We start from the raw sequence: 26,228 nt of genomic DNA, 5'->3' as shown, positions 1-26,228 counted from the left end.
ATCCGTCATCGGCAGATTTTCAAGCGTCATGAATCTGCAAACCCCGTCAACCACAAACACTACATGTCCAAAAGAGGTCTTGCACCATGCTAGGTTTCAAACCACGACATCACCTTGAGCAGAATGAACTTTTGGCAGATGCTGTTTGGGGTCTAATGCACAAGTCATTAAATTTCCTTTTCCATGTTCACACCTTTCAAATTAAACCATTACAAATTGGTTTCAATGAATCACGTGACTTTGTCCCATTCCATTCAGCGTCTTGGTAATTACAGCACCTCTGTATGCAGCATATTTAGTAGCTTGTCAAGGGGTACCCGAATATCAAGTGCGATGGTATACCATTCTTCTTGAGAATATTTTGTGATATTGTCCACCCTTTGAATATTTCTGGCTTGGCTCAGTCTGGCTCAGTCCGTTCCTTGAGGAACAACCAAGCTGCATCGTGCCCCTTTCAAGTCAGTTATCGCTTATCCACATTGCCAAATGGCCTTCACCATCACAGGTCCTTTTTGTATTTCAGACAGGTAACCTCGTGTAATGAAAGGCAAGTTACACAATTTCCACACACCTTTCAATGCTTGACTCTTGATATTAAAGCAATCACATCAACAAAGTTGGACAGCTCAGCAGACAGAATCTTGCTTCTCCTGCCTCCCTCATCTCTCCCCACACTCCAACCTTCTCCCAGTAACACAGGCATCAAAAAATCTTCATGATTTGGTGTCTTGGCAGCCAGGGCCTTGGCTATCAACATTAAATATTGCAAAGTGCAAGCCTGACTATTTCCGGATGGCCGATATAAAAAGCTGAGCTGCCACGGCCAGCAGTTAAAGCAAGGCCAGCGGTTAAAATAAACAAGGCCAATGGTGGTTGATGAACACTTTGGGTGGAAGGCTGCCAGCAAAAAAAAAAAAATCAAAAAAAAATCAGAGTAACGCGGCAAAAGCCACAAGGTCATCAAAAATCTCCCAAACCTGCAATAATCGTTATCATATGAGCAAATAGTTATTGTCAAAACAAGGGTTCAAAGCAATGAGGGCTTCAAAAAAAAAGGATTTAAAGAACTGCCAAACAATTTAATAACAAATTTACACCACTTGGTTTATATCCCATTGATTAAGACCCAAAGACTAAACTCCATATTACATGTGTAATGGGAAAGTGGTATGGCACTCAAAAAATCCATTTTTGCAATTGCAATATGACGATTGTCCATCATCTTCCTGAACCAGTCGGCGAACAAAAACCACCTTTACAAATGTTTATCATTCAACAAAAAAATCCATCAAGATTGCTGTGCAATTGTGTGTGTGCCTGTATACACACACACGTGTGCTCAATGGCGTACCTCTCGTACTCGTCGATGGTAATGCTCAAGCTTGCGCTGCAGCTGCGATATGGTCGCAGCCGACTTTTGGTTCCGCTTCTCAAACACGTTCTTGATCCGTGCAGTCTGCTGTTTGTCAGCACTGGCCGACAGCTTGAGGTACTCGGCCACGTTTTCATCATTCGCTTCCTGCTCGATGCGAATGCGCTCGGTGATGCGAAGCATCTTCTGCTGCACCTGCTCCAGGGCAACGCGTGCCCGCTGTCCGTCCACGCCGCTCGCTGCCGGTTCCACAACTCCATTTGTACATGAAGGTAAGGAGCCATCCATGAAAACTCCGGTACTCTGCGCTGCATCTAGTCTCTCTTGCTGTACACAAAAACGCCACCATAAAACACAAGATATGCTGTCATCATCAATCTCATCACTTATCTTACACTACTGCCCCATTTGACGGTGGGACAAAAAAAGACACAAAAAGACAAAAAGAAAGACAAAAAGAAGAAGATAAAGAAAGACAAAGACACAAAAAAAGAAGCTACCATATGCTGCCAACTTAAATATTAATAGCCAAATGGACAAACAAAAGGCACACAAAACTGAGGGTCATTGAGTAAGGATTGATAATAACAAAAAGCAGCAAAAGAAAGGTGCAAACAGCAAGATTAGATGTAAATTTTGTGGACGTCATGAGAAGGACTCCACCAAACTGCCTGCGTCTGTCAAGGGCGATAAACCCCACAATGGAGCCCAAGGAATGTTAACTCACAGCAACAACCAAACCTGAGTACGAGCTACACCCCGCCAGAGGTACTCGTGTGAAGTGGAGAGAGAATGTGTGAACGTCTTTTTAAAATACTACGTCCACTCTGTCGCAACCTACTCAACATTAGGGGTGAATTTTTTAGGGGGTGGGGGGCAGAAATTGAGAGGTGCAAGATATTATTCAAGTGATGTTTCAGAAATGTGATGCAAAAGAAGGTCATCTGCATTTTTTTTGAGCTGCTGTGATGAGGGGCCATCTATTTATTACGTAAGTACAAATTGGGAAAGTCAACATTGGTGGTGGACAAATTGTGAAAGGAGGGGAAAAGGGGTTTGAAGAGAAGAATGAAGGTGCAGAGAAATACGAGGTGGAAGGGAGGAGGGATGGGTTGGTGAGGGTTCCAAAATTCAACAATATTTACATGTGTAGTAAATTGAATGGCCCCAAATGCATTCTGCATGAACAGCAGCTGTGTATTTAACGACAAAGACGACGGTGCCTTGTACAACGTTAATCATACAGAATCGAAATCAACCGAACATAAACCCATAAACCCGGTGTGTACCCCGGTTTAGAATAGGTACACCGTATCCCTGCGTGTCGTAAGAGGCGACTAAAAGGGTTGGCGTCAGGAAGGGCATCCGGCCAGAAAAAAACATTGCCTCAAAAAGAGAACCATGACAATTACAAGATTGTCATGGGGACCGCAAGGCTAACCCCCGCTCTAGCAGGGAAAATGGCCTTAAAATGCATGTTGTTGTGTGTTGTTGTATAAACCCAAACAAAATTGCTGGTTAGGTAGCAACACCATAACTGATCCAGGATGACGAGCCTTCGGATTTTAATTCACAAGGATTCAAACCCAGAGCCAAACGGGATGGACCAAACAAAGTCCAACTCACCTTGCCACCGTACCCTCTGCCACCTGCACGGCTAGTCACGTTCTTGAGTTTGCAACAAAGACAGGACCCGTTTTTGTTTTTACGATACAGGACTTGTACGATCAAATGCCACGGTTTGCTATACCCACACTGGGTTTAATTAAAACAGATCCATAGCATTCGGAGTGAGAAACCGCTATTGAAGCACAAATGCTGTGCAAGTGCGTGGAGGTGGGCGATAATTGGGGGTGGCAGGTGATTAACCTCCCACCACAGTTTCTGCACATTCTACGAAACAACAACACTCCATTGGGGCTTCCTTTGCAGTGCCGGGAACAATTGCTGTCAAACCAGGAGAAATTTGCTGGAAATGCGTTTCCTACACAATTTTGCGTTTATTGAGCGAAGATGACACAAATCTGAAAGTGTGTTTGGCATTAGCAGACCAAGTAGCCATCTTTATTAATTGTATTTATCAATTAGTGGCCAACATTGTGCAATTGCATGAACACTTGCCACACAAGTAGAAGGGACGATTCAAGACTTTTTTCCATTTGCATGACCTCAATGTCCACACCCTGCAAGTAATCTATTTAAAACCGACTAAAATCTTGTTTACTGGATAACTAAAATCTTCTTCTTTAAATACATTGTCTGGGTTCATGGAAGAGCAAGGCAAAGAGAGGTTTAATGCTTCTACCTATAAATTCACACCAAGGTCATTCATTCCCTCCTCCTGCTGTGTATTCTTTGGTGCAACACACCAGCACTTCCCTTTGCCCATGAACACAGACATACTTAAAGCTTGCAGAATTAATAATTTCACCTCCAAAATACAGCAACCAGGTCAAGGCTCATTTTGAAGTTCTACCCCACCTTCATCCTGTGTGGAGATGAAAACTCTGCCATGGTCGCTAACCGATTCGTTCAGCATCCTCCAAAACACGAGGCATGGGTAACCGGCAGAACATCCCCTACTCGAGCCACCACCATCTCCACTCCCTCCATGCTATCCTCCACCCACAAGCTAACTGCTCTATCAATTTTCCAGTCAGGTCTCAAATCTCCCATAATTTCCTTGCACTTACAATATGATAAAAAATATTTGGAGTTTTTTTATACACTGTACTGCATATAATTGTAACTGGTGACAAATTTTAGTTTGCTTTAACTCCTCCCCACCCCAACCCACTCAAGGGTCATTCCATGTCAAATCATCAAAGAATCTGCCGTCATCTCTCAGATTTTTGTAAAACTTTGGGAACCAATTGGGACCCATGAAAAACGGCAAGAACTCAAATATTTTTGCTAACAGCCTCTTAATTAGTGAGATACAGACTAACGAACTTTGGACTAATTAGCGTGATGTCGCGAATTCAAATGGCCATATCTCTAAAAGTATAACACCCAGAGAGCTGGTTTTGGTGTCATTTTAAAGGTATTTTCATGCCCTATGAAATTGTCTGGGCAACATTTTCCTACCTCCAACCACAAAAAAAGTTATTACAAAATATAAACTTCAATTGTGAATCCCCAAAAAATGTATCCTTCAAATTTCCTCAAATTCATCCCAGAGGTACCTTATGATGTCAAGAAGCTTCCACATAAATTTTGTGATGGGCACTCCAATAGTTTCTGAGATATGAGCAATAATGTACATGTACGTATGGCATATAGGTTCGAAAATCAGCATTTGTAATGTATTATACAATCAATAAGTGAGTTCAAGTACACAGTGTTCACTAACCTGACTTAGGCTTTCAATTTCCTCTTCAATGCAGCAACAGCAGCACTTGTTTCTTTCTTGGAAATACAATATGTCCTTCCAGTTGCAGTGGTTGGTTCAACAGTAGTAAGCACATCCTGGTAGTCAATAGTGAGAGGGTCTGCTGGTTCCGGAAATGTATATGATGGGGATGGTCCATGTGGATGGAGGAACTTAACATCCACCTCATGCCTCTCTGGGGTATGTTCCATGACACATGCAACCCACCAGTGACCATCATAATCCACTGTAATCCTGTCGCGATTTCCAATTTTTTCTTCACAGTGTCACCGATTTTCTTGGTTTTGGATTTCACATATTTATCTGCAGCAAGTCTCTTTTTTGGAATAGGTGATTCTCCAATCAATCCCAAAGACTCATTCAGTGTATTCAGTTCCATTTCAGGAGAATGAAATTCAAACTCCCCTGAACTGCCTGGTATTGGTGATTCACCTCCACCATCATTGTCCTCACTACTGCTAATAGCGCTGCTGGTCACTGGTAATGGTATTTCACTCTGAGTCTCTACCACACCTGGTTGTCTTTTTGCCAGTTTCTTACGACACTGGGTACAGATTTTCTGTGCACTTTGCAGTTTGAGGCTTGGATGAGCGGCTATGGCTTTTTGGCTAACAGCTCTCAAGCCAGACGACTTTGGTTTTTCATGAGCTCCAAAGGGATTGCAGCAGGATTTCTGCTTCAAGATGAACTTTTCCTTGGCAGTCGTCATTTTTCTGCAGCTCCTTCAGAAGTGAACTGCCAATTTCTGTTGGTGGCAGGCCTAAGCATTACACTAAGCCAACTTGGACTTTCCCTGGGGATCTTAGACTGTGAAAGTTGCATCACCTCGAATTACCCACATAGGAAATCCCAGTTGGAATTCCCCAGATGAGAATTCCCCTCAGGCCCAGTTGAAAATGAAAGTATATGATACTTCAAAGCAATTGATGGTTGTTCCCTGTGTTCCCTGTCATGGCTAGGTTAGAATGATTGTATAATACATTACAAATGCTGATTTTCGAACCTATATGCCATACGTACATGTACATTATTGCTCATGTCTCAGAAACTATTGGAGTGCCCATCACAAAACTTATGTGGAAGCTTCGTGACATCATAAGGTACATCTGGGATGAATTTGAGGAAATTTGAAGGATACATTTTTTTTGGATTCACGATTGAAGTTTATATTTTGTGATAACTTTTTTGTGATTGGAGGTAGGAAAATGTTGCCCAGACAAATTTATAGGGCATGAAAATACCTTTAAAATGACACCAAAACCAGCTCTCTAGGTGTTATACTTTTAGAGATATGGCCATTTGAATTCGCGACATCTCGCTAATTAGTCCAAAGTTCGTTAACCTGTATCTCACTAATTAAGAGGCTGTTAGCAAAAATATTTGAGTTCTAGCTGTTTTTCATGGGTCCCAATTGGTTCCCAAAGTTTTACAAAAATCTGAGAGATGACGGCAGATTCTTTGATGATTTGACATGGAATGACCCTCAATCCCAATTTGGCATCCTTTGTTCAGCCCAAAAGATTATCCCAATTCACAGTAAAGGTATTTTTGTGAAGCCTTCACAAATGTACTCTCACAATAATTCAGCATACACAAACATCATGTGACAGTTATGGAACCGATCCCCAGGTGAAAGCACATCCATGACAGGAGTCCCCTAGTCAGTTATAGCATTAGTATATGTGCCCATATAGGCCGCCACCAATTGTCTAAGGGAAACGGGGCCGGTACATGCATTGTGTGGGCTTATAGTGTGTCTTCTTCCTCATCCTCCTCTGTACACTTCCTGTTCTTCCTTCATTCCTCCTTTGAAATCCCCTTTATTAACGGCTCACATACGGTGGTTGCCATTTCAAGCACGACACAGTACAAATTCGGTTCTCTCCCCAAATTACCATTTAACATTATTCACGTATATAATCGGGTAAAAACCGCCATTCGTAAATTTCCTTTCTTTCAAAAACCCTCCTGCCTTTTCAAACGCACTGGGTAAAATCCGTTAAAGGAGTGGATCCTACTTGGAGGAGGACTTCAACTCGGGGATGATTAACAGCAGAGGGATGTGTGGGCTGGTGAGCGAACCAATGAGAACGCACTATTGCACATCAAATGGCAGGCCACGACCTTTGCCCCTGGGAACTCCACCTACCATGAACTTTGATCTCCCAAGTCAGCACCCTGCTCAAGCTGCTTAAAAGGACAGATCGTGGTTGTTGACATGTGCTGAAGACCCCAAGACAACTTGCCTGCCTGCTTCAAGCCATAAACGAGGACTAATTGTACTGGAACCAGGACCGATTGCCCTGAAGCACGAGATGTGCCAGATGGTGCTGAGACAATAACATGAGTGTTTGAGCACGAGGCAGACATGCGAGAGTAGCGAGCCAGGAGGTCCCCAACGCAAGGAGATAGCTCCATATTGACATACACTTCTTTCTCTTGCTATCCCTACATTCATTTTTAATTTGTCTCGCTTGACTCACAAAGAGCATCACAATTATAAAAAGCTGGCGGTGACTTGCCTATTTACCCATCTGGGCAAGGCTTGCATTCACATCTCAAATTTTGCTCTAAAGCATCAATTTCCCACATTGTCTCATGTACATTTACACCTTTCTGCTTTTCTTACCTCTCTTCATTCGTCATTTGTTTCCCTTTTCGGGATTTGCACATGTCCGTCGACATGTGCCACGGTGAGTCAAGGGCCTAACCAACACCTTGCTCTGCATCTATCTTCTTTTCTTCCCATCTACATTTCCTCGGTATGATTCTGCTGGCACCATGTCCTGCGTGTAGCCAATTAAAATAAGATTGTAGAAGGTGAACAAGTGCCAAGGGTTCGAATCTGATCTTATGTGCCTTTTTCTTAATAATTTGCTGTGCTGTATATGTGTGCCTTTTCCCCCATTGATTATTGTGCTTTGTAAATACGTATTTGCTTACTTGGTAAATGCTTTGTTTACATCCTGCTCGTTTTGTCTCATTATTTATTGGCTCAATTTAGTGTGTAAGATTAGATCGACTGGAAGTTCTGCCCCACCGATTGGCTCCGTAACCTAGCCAGGGTGTACTTGACGGTTCCGCTTTGACGTACCTAATAAATAAACGAGTGCACACTGAGGGTACATGCCCTAATTGGCATCACCAACCCACCGGAAAGGTAATGTGTTTGTAAAAGTTTGAGGATCGTGCCGGGTTTGGCAGTATTATCAATCAGCGTCCGTATTTGTTTGCCAACCTGACGGCCATGAACTTATCCATGGTGTGGCAGCCTGCAAGGTTCGGGAGGAGTATGAAAAGTCCCCCTCAGTATATATTTTAAGGCTGGTTCCATAACAATATTTTCCAATATACGATGATATACACTTTAAATGGGTAAGAATGCATATGCAGTGCTCTCCATAAGTATTGGAACAGAGAAGTCAAATTTGTTATTATTGCTATAAACTCAAGAAATGTGGATTTGAGATCAGAAGATGAATATGAGACAAGAGTACAGAAGGTCTGCTTTTATGCCTTGGTATTTATATGCATTCATGGTTTACCATTACAGAACAATAGCACTTTTATGTTCAGTCCCCCCATTTTAGGTAAGCATAAGTTTTGAACAAAGTTTTGGCTTGCCGGCGAGGTTTCGTTTATTCGCAGCTGTCTACGATCTCCATCGAAATCGAAGTTAAGTAATTGTTCCCATTTGTATTTTCGTTATAACTGTATTTATTTTATGGTGTTGTACGTATTGTGTGTCCCGAGGAAGATTTTCGGTGCAAATCTTTCATACCTGTATAGAAAATCGTGTTAATTCGTGTCGTGTCTTTTGAGGCCTTGTACAGTGTCCAACCTTGAGGCTTTGTTTTTCTCTCAGCGGTCCGTCGTTTGTGCTCCAATAACTTTCGTTCTCTGCTTTTCCCAGTCTTTTCACCCCATAGCCTACTTCCTTGTTGAAAATCAACTATTAAAAAAAAAAAAAAAAAAAAAAAACATTTCCTTCTCTGTTCTTATTCTTTGTTCTCATTCGATTATTCGTTCTCATTCGTTCGTTCATTCTTCGACCACGTGTTTCTCCATTTCCCCAGATAGTTTTTACTGTTATTAACCTTAAAATGTTTACACTTTCCCCTCAAGTTCTGTATTCCGTCGTATATTATAACACCTTCTTTTTCTTCTTCTTTAAAAGGCTGCTTTCGACTTACTCACCAAATCTATTCATCCCAAAGAAAAATTCCATCTCTTTCAGTGCCTCTTTTCTACATTCCCTAAACTCTCCTGCACTACATCCTCCCTCCAGTGTCCTTAAACGTATTTTTGACTCGGAGATCACAAGAAACTCATTTTGCAACAAATGTTCGTTTCCCATTAATCGTACACTTTCTAAAATCCAATCTCACCCCTCCCCTCCAAATCTTCCCCATAACCCCTCCCCTCCAAATCTTCCCCATCACCCCTCCCATCCAAATCTTCCCCATCACCCATCTCTTTCAAATCTCCCCCCTTGCCCCTTCTCTCCTAAACTCCCCCCACACCCCTCCCCTCCAAGACTCCCCTCACCCCTCCCCTCCGAGTCTCCCCCCTCACCCCTCCCCTCCAAATCTCCCCCATATCCCATCCCTTTCAAATCCCTCCCCATATCCCTTCCCTCCTAAACTCCCCCCTCGCTCCTCCCCTTAAAACCTCCCCACCCTCATTTCTTCTCAATTTCCCCCCTCTCACTCCCCCTCCTCAAAGCGTCCTCCCCGCTTCTTCCCCCTTCCAACTCTCACCTCCATCTCCCCCAACCTTCTGCCTCGCTCTTCCCCCTCCTCAAATAACACCTCATTGTGCCTCACCCAATCACAATCAAACCTTTTGTCCGCCCCATCCTTCCCTTTCTCCGAGCTATTCTGAAATCTCTGACACACCTTCAACAGCTCTCCCTACCTCTTCCACCTCTTCCACATCTTACCCTACCCCCTCCTCCCCCCTGTTCTGTATCCGATGCTCCCCCTTCCTCTTCATTAACGGTGTGGACCTCAAACATCCGGGGCCTTCGTTCAAACTCAACTGATCTCTCCATAGAGGTTGCTTCTGTCAAACCAGACGTGATCTGCTTAACAGAAACTTTCCTCCTTCATGATGTCTCTGATTCCTTAGTATCTCTCCCGGGTTACTCCCTCCTCCGGTATGATAGACCTGAGCCTCGTCCTGGAGGTGGGGTTGCTATCTTCACCAAAAACTCTTCCTCACTCGCCCTGCACTGCACTCTCTCCACCTTACCCCCAGGAATACCTCTGGCTACGGCTTCCCCTTTGCTCCCACCCCTTGTTCATCTGTGTGTTGTACCGTCCACCAAACAGTGATGACTCCATCTACATCTCGCTGTCTGATAATATAGACCAACTTCTGTCTACTCATCCCAACTCTCTCTTCCTCATATGTGGTGATTTCAATTGTCACCATGCCAGTTGGCTGGGTGTGGGTACCTCTCTCACCAGCCATGGCTCCTCAGCAAAGGACTTCTGCGACTCACTGGGACTGACACAATCTGTCAATTTCCGGACCCGGATCTCAGTCAACGGAGCATCTTCTCTTCTGGACTTGGTTATGACTAACTTCCCTGAAAATGTCTGCTGCTCTTCTTCTGCTCCAATCGGCTCATCTGATCATGTGCTTGTTAAAGTGGACATCTCTGTGACCATTCTCAGGGAGCCTGCTCAGCGTCGACGAGTCTGGCATTTCACTCAGGCCAACTGGCACGGTCTTCAAGCAGCCATCAATCATCTGGACTTGTCTCCCATCTCTACCGCCTCTGACATCAACTCATCCTGGGAATTCTTCCAAAGTAAATTGCTCTCTTTCATGCACAGATTTATCCCATATCGTCTTCAGTTGTCATACCCTTCCTCCCGTCCATGGTACACGGAATCTTGTGGTGAGGCTGTTGCCCAGAAACAACTTGCCTTCGTCTCCTGGAAAGCAAATCCAACGGAAGGAAATCTCATTTCCTTTCACAAAGCCCGAAACAAGTGTGTGCCCACCCTCAGGAGAGCCAGGAAACAATATCTCTCCGTTCTCAAGACTGAACTCTCTTATCTGTCTCCCTCTTCCAAATCCTGGTGGCGTCTGGTCAAATCTGTTTCTGGTGTTTGTTCCCCCTCCATTACCTCAAACGGCTACACAGCTGACTCCGCACGTGAAAAAGCTGAATGCCTCACCTCTGTGTTTGCCTCCAAATCTTGTGTCCCAAACCCATCCCTCTCTGTACCCACCGTACCCAGTCGTACCCAGCTGCTCCTGGACTCCGTGTCCTTTCCTCCTGACAAGGTGGAAAAATTTCTGTCAACCCTCGACTCTGATTCTGCAACTGGACCTGACGGCATCAGCCCACGGGTCCTAAAATCCTGTTCTTTCACTCCCTCTCTCTGTTCTCTTCACCCTCTCTTTTGCTGAAGGTCAACTGCCATCTGCTTGGAAATCAGCCAACATCACCGCTTTGCACAAAAAATGTGCAAAAACAGATCCTAGCAACTACAGACCAATCAGCCTTCTCCCAATTATCAGCAGTCATGGAATCCATCATTGCTTCGGATATGAAATCTTTCCTCTTCTCCAATGGCTTGATCTCTGATCATCAATTTGGTTTCAGACCAGGTCACTCGACTCTGGACATGCTGCTTCTGCTGTCTCAACAATGGATGCAGGTCCTCAATGCCAAACAGGAAATTAGAGCTGTCTCCCTCGACATATCACATGCCTTCGATACGGTCTGGCACCCCGCTCTTCTCACCAAACTCTCCTCCTTTGGTATCCATGGAAATCTCCACGCATGGCTGGCGGACTTCCTCTCTCGTCGTAGTCAACGTGTGGCCCTGAATGGGTTTCTCTCATCTCCTCTTCCTGTTCAGGCTGGAGTTCCCCAAGGCAGTGTTCGGGGCCCTGTGCTTTTTCTGGTCATCAATGATCTCTCTGACTCTCTTGAAAATCCTCTCTATCTCTTTGCTGAAGACTCCACTCTCTGCCGCTCCATTCCTCATCCCTTAGATCGGCAGTCTGCAGCCTCCTCACTCTCTGCAGACCTGGACAAAATCACAGACTGGGCAAACAAGTGGAACATGTCTTTCAATCCTGATAAATCTCACATTCTTACGATGTCTCTCCGAAAAGACCGACTGGACAACCCTCCCATCTACTTTCTGAATAATCCTCTCCAAGAAGTTCTGTCACTCAAGCTTTTGGGTCTCACTATCTGCCATGATATTTCCTGGGAAAACCACATTTCCAAGCTGGCCTCCAAAGCCAGTCGCCGACTGGGCATCCTCCGTCGTGCGAAGTCCTTCCTTGGCACACCTGAGCTCCTCACCACATACAAGGCTTTCATCCGCAGCTCAATGGAATACTGCTCTCCCCTCTGGGCTGGTGCTCCTGCCTCACACCTAGCTCGTCTTCACGCTGTTGAAACCAAAGCGTTCAGAATCATTGGAATCTCCCGCGATGACGCTATCTCCGAGGGCCTTTCACTTACTCACCGCAGGCAGGTTGGTGGTCTTTCCGTCCTCTACAGACTCCTCTCCGGCCTTGCTCCCCCAGCTCTCGCTGGGCTCTGTCCCCCAAATATTCCTACAGGTCGCACAAGATCTGCCTGCAACCCTCTTATGGTTAAACTGCCAAAATCAAGACTCTCTGCTCACCTTCACTCCTTCATTCCTCTTTTCTCCCGCCTCTGGAACAAACTCCCTACTCTCTTCAATCCCACTCCTCCCTCCAGGTCTTTAAAACGGCTGTTCACCACCATCTCTTATCTTCCCCAATCCAAAACCTTGATCTTTTCTACCCCCGCTAATTTCACCCCAAATCCACTTTTTTGAGGTGACTTTTGACTTCTCTCTTGGAAGTCCTTGGTGTCCTTGCGTTTTATACCTATCCTGCCTCCCCCCAGGCCCTCTGCCTCCCACACATCCCCCGATATCCCTGCTCTCAAATGTTGTGTTTGTGTGCTTCCTCCCCTTCTCTCCCCATCTTGTCGACCGCTCCCCTTTTTATATACTTTGTTTGCTTGTTTGTTTGATTTGTTTCTTTGATAAATGTTAGCTCTTTCACGAGCCTCGACTCTGTATACAAAAAAAAAAAAAAAAAAAAAAAACGACTGACAGGTGTTTCTTATTTGATTGATCGTTCAGACATAGAGCTGTGAATGTCTAGTCTTGGTTTTAGCCTTTGCTTCTTCCTTGGGAGCCTGCTTTGGAATCAGTAGGTATAAACCAAGATGAAGACCAGAGAACTGTCTATGAAAGAAAAGCAAGCAATTTGGAAGCTGAAAGAACAGAATAATTCAATTAGAACCATAGTACAAAAATAAATATGCAACCAAATACAAACTAATATACTACGTACTTTAACTTACTTTAAGTTAATCTGTTCCAATACTTATGGTTACCCAAAATGGGGGGACTGAACATAAAAAGTGCTATTTTTCTGTAATGGTGAAACATCTATACATAAAAGTACCAATAAATAAAAGCTGACCTTCTGTACTCTTGGCTCATATTCATCTTTTGATCTCAAATCCAAATTTATTGAGTATATAACAATAATAACAAATTTGACTTTACTCTTCCAATACTTAGGAAGGGCACTGCATATACAACACAGTATATCAAAAACTGGGTTCACTCACCCTGAGCATAACCACCAAATAAGCTACTGTACATAGGGCTTGAGAACGAACACACGAACACACACCTTATAAAGATAAAGATCCTACAAACCTTCTCTGGGAACATTACCACAAATGAACTACAGTTTCTGGGCTGGCCAGGGCAGCTTCCAACTTTTGATTGGTGAACCAATATCGAAATTCTTTAAATTTCAGATCAATCGGATGAAAGTTGGTAGTTTCATGCAACCTTGACCTTATGATCTAAAAAAAAAGAAAAGCAATTCAAAATAATAATAATAACAATCAACTTCTAGCTTTTGATTAGTGCACCAATTCAGTGACTCAATATGAAAATTGTTTAAATTTCAGATCAATCAGATGAAAATTGGTGATTTTATGTGACGCTGACCTTTGACCTTTTCACCAAATTATGAAGTAGTCTTCTCCATATTCTCACAATAAAACTTTGCTGAAAACCTGATGACAAAAGCTCAAATGGTAAAAAGTTGTGGCCCGAGCAAACAGACAGACACACAGATGTGATTGCAAAACCCTGTCTCTCGTTGTGCGGGGAGACGGGCTAACGAAACAACCAACACCAAGAAACACCTCATTTATAGAGCTCGCTCATCCCTATCGAGATATTAGCAAATAATTTCAACTTTGCCGTAATAGTTTACAATTAAAATGTAAACAACGTTTGAATAACCTTGTAACATAACAGAAAGTAACACAACTGTTAGATGCATTTTGGCATAAATTATATTTTACCGTCTCTGGTCAACATACTGTCGAGCTATTTTCAGGATGCAGATTACATTAAACAAACTTTGGAGTTGCATATTCGTTGCCATATGCTTGCCAAAATAAATGTTCCGTGTATTTAATAATGCACGAGAGTATATGCTCAAGAATGTTCTCCCATGCACTCGATACAACATTCATTCGGTCAGCATTAAGATCGCTAATCCCAAAAGAGACGTGCACCACTTTGACAACCATCGCTGTCGTTTTGTGTTTACGAGGCACGTCCACCTGTGCAGAAACGATGCGGTGTGTTTGGACAATTGCCGTGCTTATCCCATTGTGCCAGCCTTCTCTCACAGCAGGCTGCTGGGGGTCAACGCACTCCAAGTCACACCCACATCATGGTAAAAATAGCATTTTTGCAGCACCACTGTGTGCTGGAAAATATAATTTATTTGTGGCTGCAAATATAATTTGCTTCAAAAATCAGAAAATAGAATAACATTTTCAAACAAAATTCGCATTGTGCTTTGTGCCAAGGATATGTCGTGCTGCAACTTTTAACACGAATAGTCATATCAAGGTCGAAGAGGAAATGATACTGCAAAGATTGAAGAGCTACACAATACCATCCTCAAACGAACTCTCGAAGATCAGGCTACAAACAAAGAACTCTTGAAGAATATTGGAAATTAAAAAAAAATAAAAAAACAGGTAGAAAGGTTCAGGTCTTTATGTAATTCAATTTGTGTGTGATATATATATATATATATATATTCACACGAAGGTACATCGAGACTAAATTTTTGAGGAATTTTATTAATGTCATCCAGTAGATCCTTGGATAATTCATCGTTTTTCATTCAATGACTTTACACGCAACACAACATGCGTGTCAAGTACTACTGCTCTACAGAGGTTGCATAGTCAGTGTTGTTAACTAAATAGGTGTGGTACACTCCAACACCATGAATAATAAGACGAAGAACAGGTTGTATTTTTAAAAACCACCAAAAAAAAAAAAAAAAAAACGATACCATCGCAGGTGCAGGAGATGACACCATGCCCAGGGGATCACAACAGGAAAACAAATGGTTAAAGACAGTATCAAATGGCTGTATATTGTGTTTGGCTTGGTGACCGTGACAGTTCAGGTAAATACTGGATAGCTCATAAGCACACAATGCACGTTCAGAAATCCAAAAATACCATTCGCCAAACAGAATTTCAGATGATGTGCACATTCTTGAGGACGATTCAGTGGCTCAACCAGTGTATGCAACCAGACTCAGTGGTGCAATGGCTAGATCATCTGCTAGAGTGTAGGAGGTCGGCGGCTTGACTTTGAACGCCAGCTAAGTATTACCAAAGACTTTATATCGGCAATATGATACATGCTGCCTCCTTTCTTGATGCTCACCATTTAAAAAGGATGGAGCATGCACAAACAACAATGGGTTGGCAAACTTTGTACAGGCTTGACGGGCCTAATGCCCTCATCCTCCATGGAAGTTCCTTGGAAGGAAACATATACGATTGATTTATTGCATTCTAGCAAAGGTACCCTGTGTTGCCAAGCAACACAGGGTCGCTTCTCTGATGGGAATATGAAGAGAGGGGGAGAGAGAGGATGGGGGAGGGGTGGACAAGGGGAGAGACAGGAGAGTGTAGTGCCATGTACGGCCGAGTGAGGCCGCTGTGAGTGGGGCCGAGTGAAGCCTGTGTTGCCTGGAATAAAAGAGTACTTGATCCGATCTGCATGTCCGTATCTTTATAACAGACATTACAATGGGCGACGAGGATTTTTTTTGATTTTTTTTTTCGGACCAAGGTTACATCGTATGGAAAGGTCCCGGAGTATGCTGTGAACAACTTTGAACTTTTTGCGCAGCAACTCAGCTTTCATTTCATCACTAACGACATCATCCAGGCAGGGAAGCAGAAAGCGCTTCTTCTATTGTCCCTCTTGGCAGAGGTTTTCCGTTTGCTGTGTGACTTCATTTTGCTGGCGAGGACGTCGGATGATGCTGTTACCTACGAGTCCATAGTGAAGACATTGCACGGCATATTAAACCAGGCAAGTTACCACAGTTATCGCGGTACGAGTTTGAGAACCTGGTTCGGTTTCCCGATGAGAGGATAGCTGCTTTTGTGGCCAGGCTCAAGCATCTGGTGGAGGACAATGAACGATCATAAAGATTGAAGGATCGTTTTATCGCGGGGTTGCGAGATGAGAATATGGTCGCATCAATTTTACGGATGACGTTTGAAGAGATTACGTTTGCTAAAGCGGTTGAAGCTGCAGCTGTTGTGGAACAAGCTAGAAAGGATGTTCGCGCCATTGTTGGGGAGGACTCGACTGTTAATGCCATAGCTGCGGGAGAGTCACGTGCTCGCAATTCTCCTGCGGGAGGGTCACCTGCTCACAATTCTCCAACTGGGTCGGCACTTGATAGGTCGGCAGTCTTCTTCTTCTTCTTCCCAGACATATGCAAGCAGTGCGTTACAGAGACAACTACCACAGCAGCCTTGGCAGGGATGTGGCGGTTGAAATTCTCGTGGGAGCTGTCCATTTCGGAATGCGGTGTGTTACCGGTGTGGTTAGACAGGCCATGTGCGGAGGGTCTGTTGGGGCCGGGCACCCTCATCGGTTGATGTGGTCGAGGCTGGCAGTGAGATTGATCAACAGGGCGTGTTTCCGATGACGTCAGATGCGAATCACCCCCTTTGTGGTGGCTGTCAGTGTGAATGGCAGGCCAGTCAACTTCACAGTAGATACCGGGGCATCAATCAGTCTTGTGAGTAAACGGATCTGGCGCCAGTTGGGTTGTCCAGTGTTAGCCTCGATACACATTACCCTTCGTACTTACACAGGGGAGATGATAAAGCTATTAGACTTTATGGATGTAATGGTTTGTTGTTCGGTCCAGCAAGCGGTGTTGCCCATGCATGTAGTTGATGGTTCTTGATCATTTCTACTTGGTCGTGATTGGTTGCACACAATTCGTGTGCATTGGGCAAACATTTACAGTGTTCATATGTAATTTCCGTCTCCTTCATGCTTGGAGGGGATCTTGAAAAAACACCAAGTTATATTCGGGCCTGAACTTGGGAAGCTCTAAGGAGCTCAAGGTCACCTGCACCTGATGGAGGGTATCAGTCCGCGATTCTGTAAGCCTCGACCAGTGCCATATGCCCTTTGCAATCGGGTCAAAGCAGAGCTCAATCGATTGGAAAAGATTGGGGTCTTTGAACCGGTGAAACACACCGAGTGGGCGACGCCTGTGGTCACAGTGCTTAAGTGGAATGGAGGTATTTTCCTGTGTGGTGATTTTAAAGTGACTGTTAACCCCAACCTCTGTGTGGAGCAGTATCCACTTCCATCCATTGACGAGATATATTCAAAGTTGATGGGGAGTCGGTACTTCACGAAGTTGGACTTGCGCGATGCGTACTTTCATCTCGAGATCACGTCGGAGGATCATCACCTCCTTACCGTCAATACACGTCAGGGTATGTACCAGTATACCCGTCTTTGTTTCAGGATCGCTTCAGCTCCGGCAAAGTGGCAGAAGGCGATGGATTGTCTTTGTACCGACTTACCTACACAATGCTACTTGGATGACATCCTTATTGCGGGCGCCATGGCCGAACAACATCTTGAGAACATTGACAAGATGTCCAAGTTAGCTGCTCATGGCCTTCGCTTGAAGAAGGACAAATGCTTATTCTTTCAGAAGCGAGTGGAGTACCTGGGGCATGCCATCACCCCAGAAGGGCCGTCAAAAGCCCCTCAGAAAGTCAACGCAATAGCCGACATGCCGAGCCCAAGGGACAAAGTTCTGCTTCGTTCCTTCATTGGGCTTGCTCAGCATTACGAGAGGTATGTCAGCAACCTGAGCACTGAGCATGCTCCGGTGACTCGCATGCTGCGTCGAAATGTCCGTTGGAGGTGGAGTTCGATGGAACAAATAGCATTTGAAAGAGTCAAAGCTTGCCTTACTGCAGACACGGTACTCACACATTACTAACCTTCACGTCCTCTCATTCTAGCGTGTGACAGCTCTTCATATGGCATCGGTACCATCTTGTCTAGGTAATGAGTGACGGTGCTGAGTGTCCGGTATGTTTTGTGTCACAGCCGCAGAACATAACTATGCTCAGATTGAGCGTGAAGCACCATGTTTGGTATAGGGCATGTGGAAATTGTCAGTACTTGATAGGTCGGCATTTTCTCCTGCAAACTGATCATGAGCCGCTTCAGTTCTTTTTTAATCCTCAGAAAGGCATTCCAGTCACTACTGCTGCTCGGATACAGAAATGGGTTCTTGTCCTCAGTGCATAAGACTATGAAATCAAATTTCGTGCTTCTGCAACGCACACTAACTGTGATGGTCTGTCTCGATTGCCATCTACAAAGGCCAGTGCCGAACCTGTGGATGAATCGAGGTGTTCATATTGGAACAGATTTAATCTGGTCCGGTAATCGCTGTGGAAGTGGCCGCTGACAGTCGTCGTGATCCTGTGCTGTCACGTGTTGCGCAGGTCGTTTTGTCAGGTTCTTGGTGCGAGTTGCCCTCGACGTCAGAATATGCTCCATATGTATCAGGAGTGTCCGAGCTGTCTTTACCTCAAGGTTGTGTAATGTGGGGCATGAGGGTGGTCATTCCTGCTGCTTTACATCAATGCTCTCTCAATGAGTTGCATGAGGGTCATTTGGGTATGGTCAAAACAAAGTTTAGCCCGGAGTTTGTTGTGGTGGCCCGGGATTGATGCGGACATCAAGCAAATGGTAAAAGCATGTGATTCATGTCAAACTGATGCTGATTATCTCTCACGTGTGTTGTTGCTATGGCTGCCTGCTAATAGAACGTGGCAGTGCGTTCATGTAGATTTTGCAGGGCCAGTCATGGGCCGCATGTTTCTGGTGGTGATCGACGCTTACTCAAAGTGGCCAGAAGTAGCTATAATGGAGTCCACCTCGGCAGAGAACATGGTGGAGCATCTGCGGAGTATTTTTGCGAACAAGGGGGTTCCGGAGATTTTCGTTTCGGATCATGGTTCTCAGTTTGTATCTGAGGCGTTTGCTGTGTTCATGCGTGTTAATAGTATCAAACACCTGAGGTCGGCGCCTTACCACCCAGCTACAAATGGCCAGGCTGAGTCATTTGTCAAAGCGTTGAAACATGTCTTGCGTAGAGGCTGAGCGGTTCGATCTGTGCAGAATATGGTTGATGTGTTTTTGCATTCAGTCTATCGTAATTCAGTGCATTCTACTGCACAGGAAACGCCTGCATTCCACATGTATGGTCATCAGTTGCGGTCGTGCCTGGATTTGCTTCAACCTGGTGCACTTTAAGTTGTTACGGCGACCAATGTTCGTTCATTCATTCACGGTGGACCAGCCAGTTTTGGCACGAGGCTATGTACACCGACAGAAATGGGTGGCAGCTGTTGTGGTCCGCGTTTTCGGTCCGGCTAACTACCTTGTTCGTACTTGGGCCAGGCTTATCTGGAAACGTCATGTGAATCAGTTGTTGGCTCGCGGGTCCGGTCAGTCACACACAACCAATTCCATTCCGCCATGCAATGTGTCCTCATCCATTGAGGTGCCGTGACCACGTTTCGGCCAGCTGCTGATCCATCTGTGGAGCCGGATGTTCATGGCAGTGAGAGTAGTGTGGATGTTCCTCCAGTTTCGGTTGAGCCTAATTTGGTGTCTGGTGGGAGCGGTCATCCGTTTCCAATGCCTCACCATCGCCGGTCGTGTCCACGGCTCAATGTCCGCGTGTTTCTTCTCGACACATTGTGCGACCAGCATATTTGAAAGACTATGTGACTTAAGGGGGGAGGAGTGTAGTGCAATGTACAGCCGAGTGAGGCCCTGTGGGTGGGGCCGAGTGAGGCTTGTGTTGCCTGGAATAAAAGATGGTGCTTGTACCCTCTCTGCGTGTCCGCATCTGTATAACAGACATTACAGAGAGGAGGTGGGGGGGGGGGTTGAAGGGAGGAAGGGTGGGGAGTATGAGAGAGAAAGGGAGTGGGGAAGGGAGAGAGAGACCGGAAAGCATTTTATGCAGGTAAGGACGGGTGTGAGGGAATGCAATGACGGAGGAAGGGGGAGGAGGTTAAAGAAGACAAGGAGGGGAGTATGAGGGAAGACAAGGAGGAGAGTATGAGGGAAGACAAGGAGGGGAGTATGAGGGAAGACAAGGAGGGGAGTATGAGGGAAGACAAGCAGGATATGAGGTAAAAATAATATTTTTTTAAAGGATAGGGGTATGAAGGAAGCCATGGAGGGGAGTATGAGGGAACATAAGGAGGGGGAGTATGAGGGGAGACAAGGAGGCGAGTATGAGGGGAGACAAGGAGGGGGAGTATGAGGGAAGACAAGGAGGGGAGTATGAGGGAAGACAAGGAGGGGAGTATGAGGGAAGACAAGGAGGGGAGTATGAGGGAAGACAAGGAGGGGAGTATGAGGGAAGACAAGGAGGGGTGTATGAGGGAAGACAAGGAGGGGGAGTATGAGGAAAGACAAGGAGGGGGAGTATGAGGGAAGACAAGGAAGGGGGAGTATGAAGGAAGACAAGGAGGAGGGCATGAAAGAAGACAAGGAGGAGGACATGAAGGTAGACAAGGAGGAGGGTATGAAGGAAGACAAGGAGGGGGAGTATGAGGGAAGACAAGGAGAGGAGTATGAAGAAAGACAAGGAGGGGGTATGAGGGAAGACAAGGAAGGGGGAGTATGAGGGAAGACAAGGAGGATATGAGGTAAAAAATAATAATAATAAAAAGGATAGGGGTATGAAGGAAGACATGGAGGGGGGTATGAGGGAAGACAAGGAGGCGAGTATGAGGGAAGACAAGGAGGGGAGTATGAAGGAAGACAAGGAGGAGAGTATGAGGAAAGACAAGGAGGGGAATATGAGGGAAGACAAGCAGGATATGAGGTAAAAATAATATTTTTTTAAAGGATAGGGGTATGAAGGAAGCCATGGAGGGGAGTATGAGGAAACATAAGGAGGGGGAGTATGAGGGGAGACAAGGGAGTATGAGGGGAGACAAGGAGGGGAGCATGAGGGGAGACAAGGAGGGGAGTATGAGGGAAGACAAGGAGGGGAGTATGAGGGAAGACAAGGAGGGGAGTATGAGGGAAGACAAGGAGGGGGAGTATGAGGAAAGACAAGGAGGAGGAGTATGAGGGAAGACAAGGAAGGGGGAGTATGAAGGAAGACAAGGAGGAGGGCATGAAAGAAGACAAGGAGGAAGGCATGAAGTTAGACAAGGAGGAGGGTATGAAGGAAGACAAGGAGGAGGAGTATGAGGGAAGACAAGGAGGGGAGTATGAAGAAAGACAAGGAGGGGAGTATGAGGGAAGACAAGGAAGGGGGAGTATTAAGGAAGACGAGGAGGAGGGCATGAAGGAAGACAAGGAGGTGGGCATGAAGGAAGACAAGGAGGAGGGTATGAAGGAAGACAAGGAGGGGGAGTATGAGGGAAGACAAGGAGGTTATGAGGTAAAAAATAATAATAATAAAAAGGATAGGGGTATGAAGGAAGCCATGGAGGGGAGTATGAGGGAACATAAGGAGGGGGAGTATGAGGGGAGACAAGGAGGGGAGTATGAGGGAAGACAAGGAGGGGAGTATGAGGGAAGACAAGGAGGGGAGTATGAGGGAAGACAAGGAAGGGGGAGTGTGAGGGAAGACAAGGAAGGGAGAGTATGATGGAAGACAAGGAGGGGGAGTATGAGGGAAGACAAGGAGGGGGAGTATGAGGAAAGACAAGGAGGGGAGTATGAGGGAAGACAAGGAAGGGGGAGTATTAAGGAAGACGAGGAGGAGGGCATGAAGGAAGACAAGGAGGTGGGCATGAAGGAAGACAAGGAGGAGGGTATGAAGGAAGACAAGGAGGGGAGTATGAGGGAAGACAAGGAGGGGGAGTATGAGGGAAGACAAGGAGGGGAGTATGAAGGAAGACAAGGAGGGGAGTATGAGGGAAGACAAGGAGGGGAGTATGAGGGAAGACAAGGAGGGGGTATGAGGGAAGACAAGGAGGAGGGTTTGAGGGAAGACAAGGAGGGGGGTTTGAGGGAAGACAAGGAGGGGGGTTTGAGGGAAGACAAGGAGGGGGAGTATGAGGAAAGACAAGGAGGGGGAGTATGAGGGAAGACAAGGAGGGGGAGTATGAGGGAAGACAAGGAGGGGAGTATGAAGGAAGACAAGGAGGAGGGTATGAGGGAAGACGAGGGGAGTATGAGGGAAGACAAGGAGGGGAGTATGAGGGAAGACAAGGAGGAGGGTGTGAGGGAAGACAAGGAGGAGGGTGTGAGGGAAGACAAGGAGGGGAGTATGAGGCAAGACAAGGAGGGGGATATGAGGGAAGACAAGGAGGGGAGTATGAGGTAAGACAAGGAGGGGGGTATGAGGAAGACAAGGAGGGGGGTATGAGGGAAGACAAGGAGGGGAGTATGAGGGAAGACAAGGAGGGGAGTATGAGGTAAGACAAGGAGGGGGGTATGAGGGAAGACAAGGAGGGGGGTATGAGGGAAGACAAGGAGGGGAGTATGAGGGAAGACAAGGAGGGGAGTATGAGGGAAGACAAGGAGGGGAATATGAGGGAAGACAAGGAGGGGAGTATGAGGGAAGACAAGGAGGGGAGTATGAGGGAAGACAAGGAGGGGGTATGAGGGAAGACAAGGAGGGGGGTATGAGGGAAGACAAGGAGGGGAGTACAAGGGAAGACAAGGAAGGGGGTGTGAGGGAAGACAAGGAGGGGGTATGAGGGAAGACAAGGAGGGGTGGGAGTTATGAGGGAAGTCAAGGAATCGGGGAAGAGTATTAGAGAAGACAAGGAGCAGGGGGAGTGGTGAGGTTAGACAAGGAGGAGGAGTACGAGAGAAGGCAAATAGGGGTAAGAGGGAAGAGAAGGAAGGGGGGTATAAGGGAAGACGAGGGGGAGGTATAAAGGAATAGAAGGACAGGGTACGAGGGAAGACAAGGAGGGGCGGGGGGGTGGGAGTGAAGACAAGGAGGATGTGGCGATAAGAGGGAGGATAAGGAGGGTGTGGGGATAAGAGGGAAGATAAGGAGGGTGTGGGGATAAGAGGGAAGATAAGGAGGGTGTGGGGATAAGAGGGAAGATAAGGAGGGTGTGGGGGTAAGAGGGAAGATAAGGAGGGGGATATGAGGTAAGACAAGGAGAGGGATATGAGGGAAGACAAGTATGGGGTGGGAATTATGAGGGAAGACAAGGAATCGGGGAAGAGCATTAGGGAAGACATGGAGCAGGTGTATGAGAGAAGGCAAGTAGGGGTAAGAGGGAAGAGAATGAAGGGGAGTAAAAGGGAAGACGAGGACGAGGTATGAAGGAATAGAAGGACAGGGTACGAGGGAAGACAAGGTGGAGGAGGAGGGTTGAATAAGGTAAAGAGGGGTTAGGAGAAGGTAAAGGGGGGCAGCAAGGACAGTATAATCGATAGAGTATACTAGAAAAGGGGGTGAGGGAGGTCAGGGGGGGATTTTGTGGGGGTTAAAAAAAATAAACTTGCCATACTTGCGCACATCATCAATGTTGCCGCCTAGTGTCGGTTATAACCAAACTGGTATGCCACATATAATTATATAATGCAATTCAGTACTGTATTACAATTTATTTTAATGTCTGACATTGAGGTATTTTGTGGTAAATATAAGTTTGATGCTTTAAGGCTTTTCAGGAGGAAGATCCAAAATACCGGTTGTTAATGAATTTATGTTTTATCCACAAGTCCTGCTTCGTGATAAAAACGCATTAACGCCAAGAACAAGAAATGATATCTTAGAGTTAATTTATTGCTCACTCGATCAGTCCCTCCTGCCGCTCATATTCAATTCTGCTCGTCTTGACAGCCACGCAAACAGGTAGGCCTAGGTTTTCCGTGTAAATGGCCTTGATGAAACCAAAAACCGGCTCAGGTAACATGGAGTGCATCATTTAGTCAATGGTAACGGTTCCCAGAATCGCAGTTTCTTGCCATTTACGAGTCGACATCGAAGACCTCTTATTGGTCAAGGACAGGATTTGAACGAAGGGGGTTTGTTTCATCGTTTAACAGACTCACCTTGTCCGACTCAGTTCCAGGGGACGCCTCAGGTCCCCCTGACGCCGCGGACTCCAACATCATTCGACCCAAGTCTCGAGAACCCCCGACTGAAGAGGAAGAGGTCGAATATCCTCCAGATTCGGATGATGCGCCCTGAGGGCTCGGGCGGGCCACCTGCTCCCCTGAGGGCGGAGTAGCTGACGCCGCCAGCATCGAAACTGCCGGCAGTGGGCTCGGGGTAACCGCCGCCGTAGGCCCTCCACCCACGGGTGCAACCCCCTTGGTGCCCTTCCGAGGCCGCTCTGGTCGCACCTGGATCTGCTGCAAGACCTTATTGAAAGCAGTGGACCTGGAGGGAAGCTCGCCCATGGACGTGGCGTACAAGACGCGTTGCAGTTCGGGAGATGCGCGGTCTCCTTGCTCTTGCATGTCCAAGGAACCGCCCTCGTTTCCTCCGAGTTGAGTCTCCTTGGTCCTGCGTCGCGAATGCAGCAACTGCCGTAACGCCGAGCCCTGCGGACCACGGCTCGATGCAGCCCCGGCGGCCTGTGGAGACAGGGGACGGCGTCCCTCGCTCCGGACCCCTCGACTCGCCGCCGATCCCTCATGCTCCCAGGATCCCGGGCCGTCGTTGCCCGGCTCCGAAGCCCTCGCGGTACGCTTCATGGCCGCCTCTCATCAAAACATCCTCGTCAATCCGTGCCTGCTTCCTCCGTCATACCGAGCACCGATCCGCAGTGATTCTTGTCGGTGCACCACGCCATGGTGGACGCTCCTTCACGACACCGAGACCCTCCGTGATGTACATTATTTAACCCTTTCCTACGCAGCTACTTTGCGATGTAATGTAACAAAGACCGCCTCCCCATCAGCAGAGACCGCCCCCCATAGACAAAGACCGCCCCCACAGCGACAAAGACCGCCCCCATCGACAAAGACCGCCCCTTATCGACAAAGACCGTCCCACAGCGACAAAGACCGCCCCCACAGCGACAAAGACCGCCCCCACAGCGACAAAGACCGCCCCCACAGCGACAAAGACCGCCCCCACAGCGACAAAGACCGCCCCCACAGTGACAAAGACCGCCCCCACAGCGACAAAGACCGCCCCTTATCGACAAAGACCGCCCCTTATCGACAAAGACCGCCCCACAGCGACAAAGTCCGCCCCACAGCGACAAAGATCGCCCCCACAGCGACAAATACCGCCCCCCATCGACAAAGATCGCCCCCACAGCGACAAAGAGCGCCCCCATCGACAAAGACCGCCCCCCATCGACAAATACGGCCCCCCATCGACAAAGACTGCCCCCCATCGACAGACTGCCCCCCATCGGCAAAGACCGCCCCCCATCGGCAAAGACCGCCCCCACAGCGACAAAGACCGCCCCCACAGCGACAAAGACCGCCCCCACAGCGACAAAGACGGCCCCCCATCGACAAAGACGGCCCCCCATCGACAAAGACGGCCCCCCATCGACAAAGACTGCCCCCCATCGACAAAGACCGCCCACACAGCGACAAAGACCGCCCCCACAGCGACAAAGACCGCCCCCCATCGACAATGACCGCCCCCCATCGACAAAGACCGCCCCCCATCGACAAAGACCGCCCCCACAGTGACAAAGACCGCCCCCACAGCGACAAAGACTGCCCCCATCGACAAAGACCGCCCCCACAGCGACAAAGACTGCCCCCCATCGACAAAGACCGCCCCCCATCGACAGTGCTGGTCACAGGCCGATGTGGTTATAATAACAAGCATTCTGAGTATTGCGCTGCAATACATGTCCCCTACCGGCAGTCTGTCGTCCAGAAAACTGTTGGGGAAATTACCAAAGTTCAAAATGCCATAACTTTGTCAAAAATTATCGAAACGTCGTGAAGTTCGAACTTGATCTGTAACGTATCATAAGGAAACCATGTGCCAAGTTTGAAATCATTAGCATTGAGAGTTTAGAAAAACAAGTCCGGAAAACTGTTCTTTGCGTGACGGACGGAC

At 46.7% G+C, this 26,228-nt stretch overlaps 1 protein-coding gene across 3 annotated transcripts in view; it reads right to left on the bottom strand.

Annotated features, from left to right (window-relative positions):
• The window catches only part of LOC137425100 (transmembrane and coiled-coil domains protein 2), a 94,929-nt gene extending 69,750 nt beyond the window's left edge, over positions 1 to 25,179 (bottom strand). Inside the window, exons 1-2 of one of the 3 annotated variants that reach the window (XM_078776297.1) lie at positions 24,245 to 25,179; positions 1,352 to 1,699 (exon numbers count right to left, since the gene is read on the bottom strand). In XM_078776297.1, coding sequence (XP_078632423.1) covers positions 1,352 to 1,699; positions 24,245 to 24,892 — 996 coding nt within the window. In that variant the 5' untranslated portion in view covers positions 24,893 to 25,179. The remainder of the gene's footprint in view (positions 1 to 1,351; positions 1,700 to 24,244) is intronic. The other 2 variants (XM_078776295.1, XM_078776296.1) reach the window with 2 other exon arrangements.
• Positions 25,180 to 26,228: the final 1,049 nt, after the last annotated feature.

Source organism: Myxine glutinosa, chromosome 4, assembly GCF_964187855.1.
Source record: "Myxine glutinosa chromosome 4, kmMyxGlut1.1, whole genome shotgun sequence".
NCBI classification, from domain to species: Eukaryota; Metazoa; Chordata; class Myxini; order Myxiniformes; family Myxinidae; genus Myxine; species Myxine glutinosa.
Note: the sequence above shows the minus strand (reverse complement) of the source record. Positions and strands in the feature narration are given on the sequence as shown.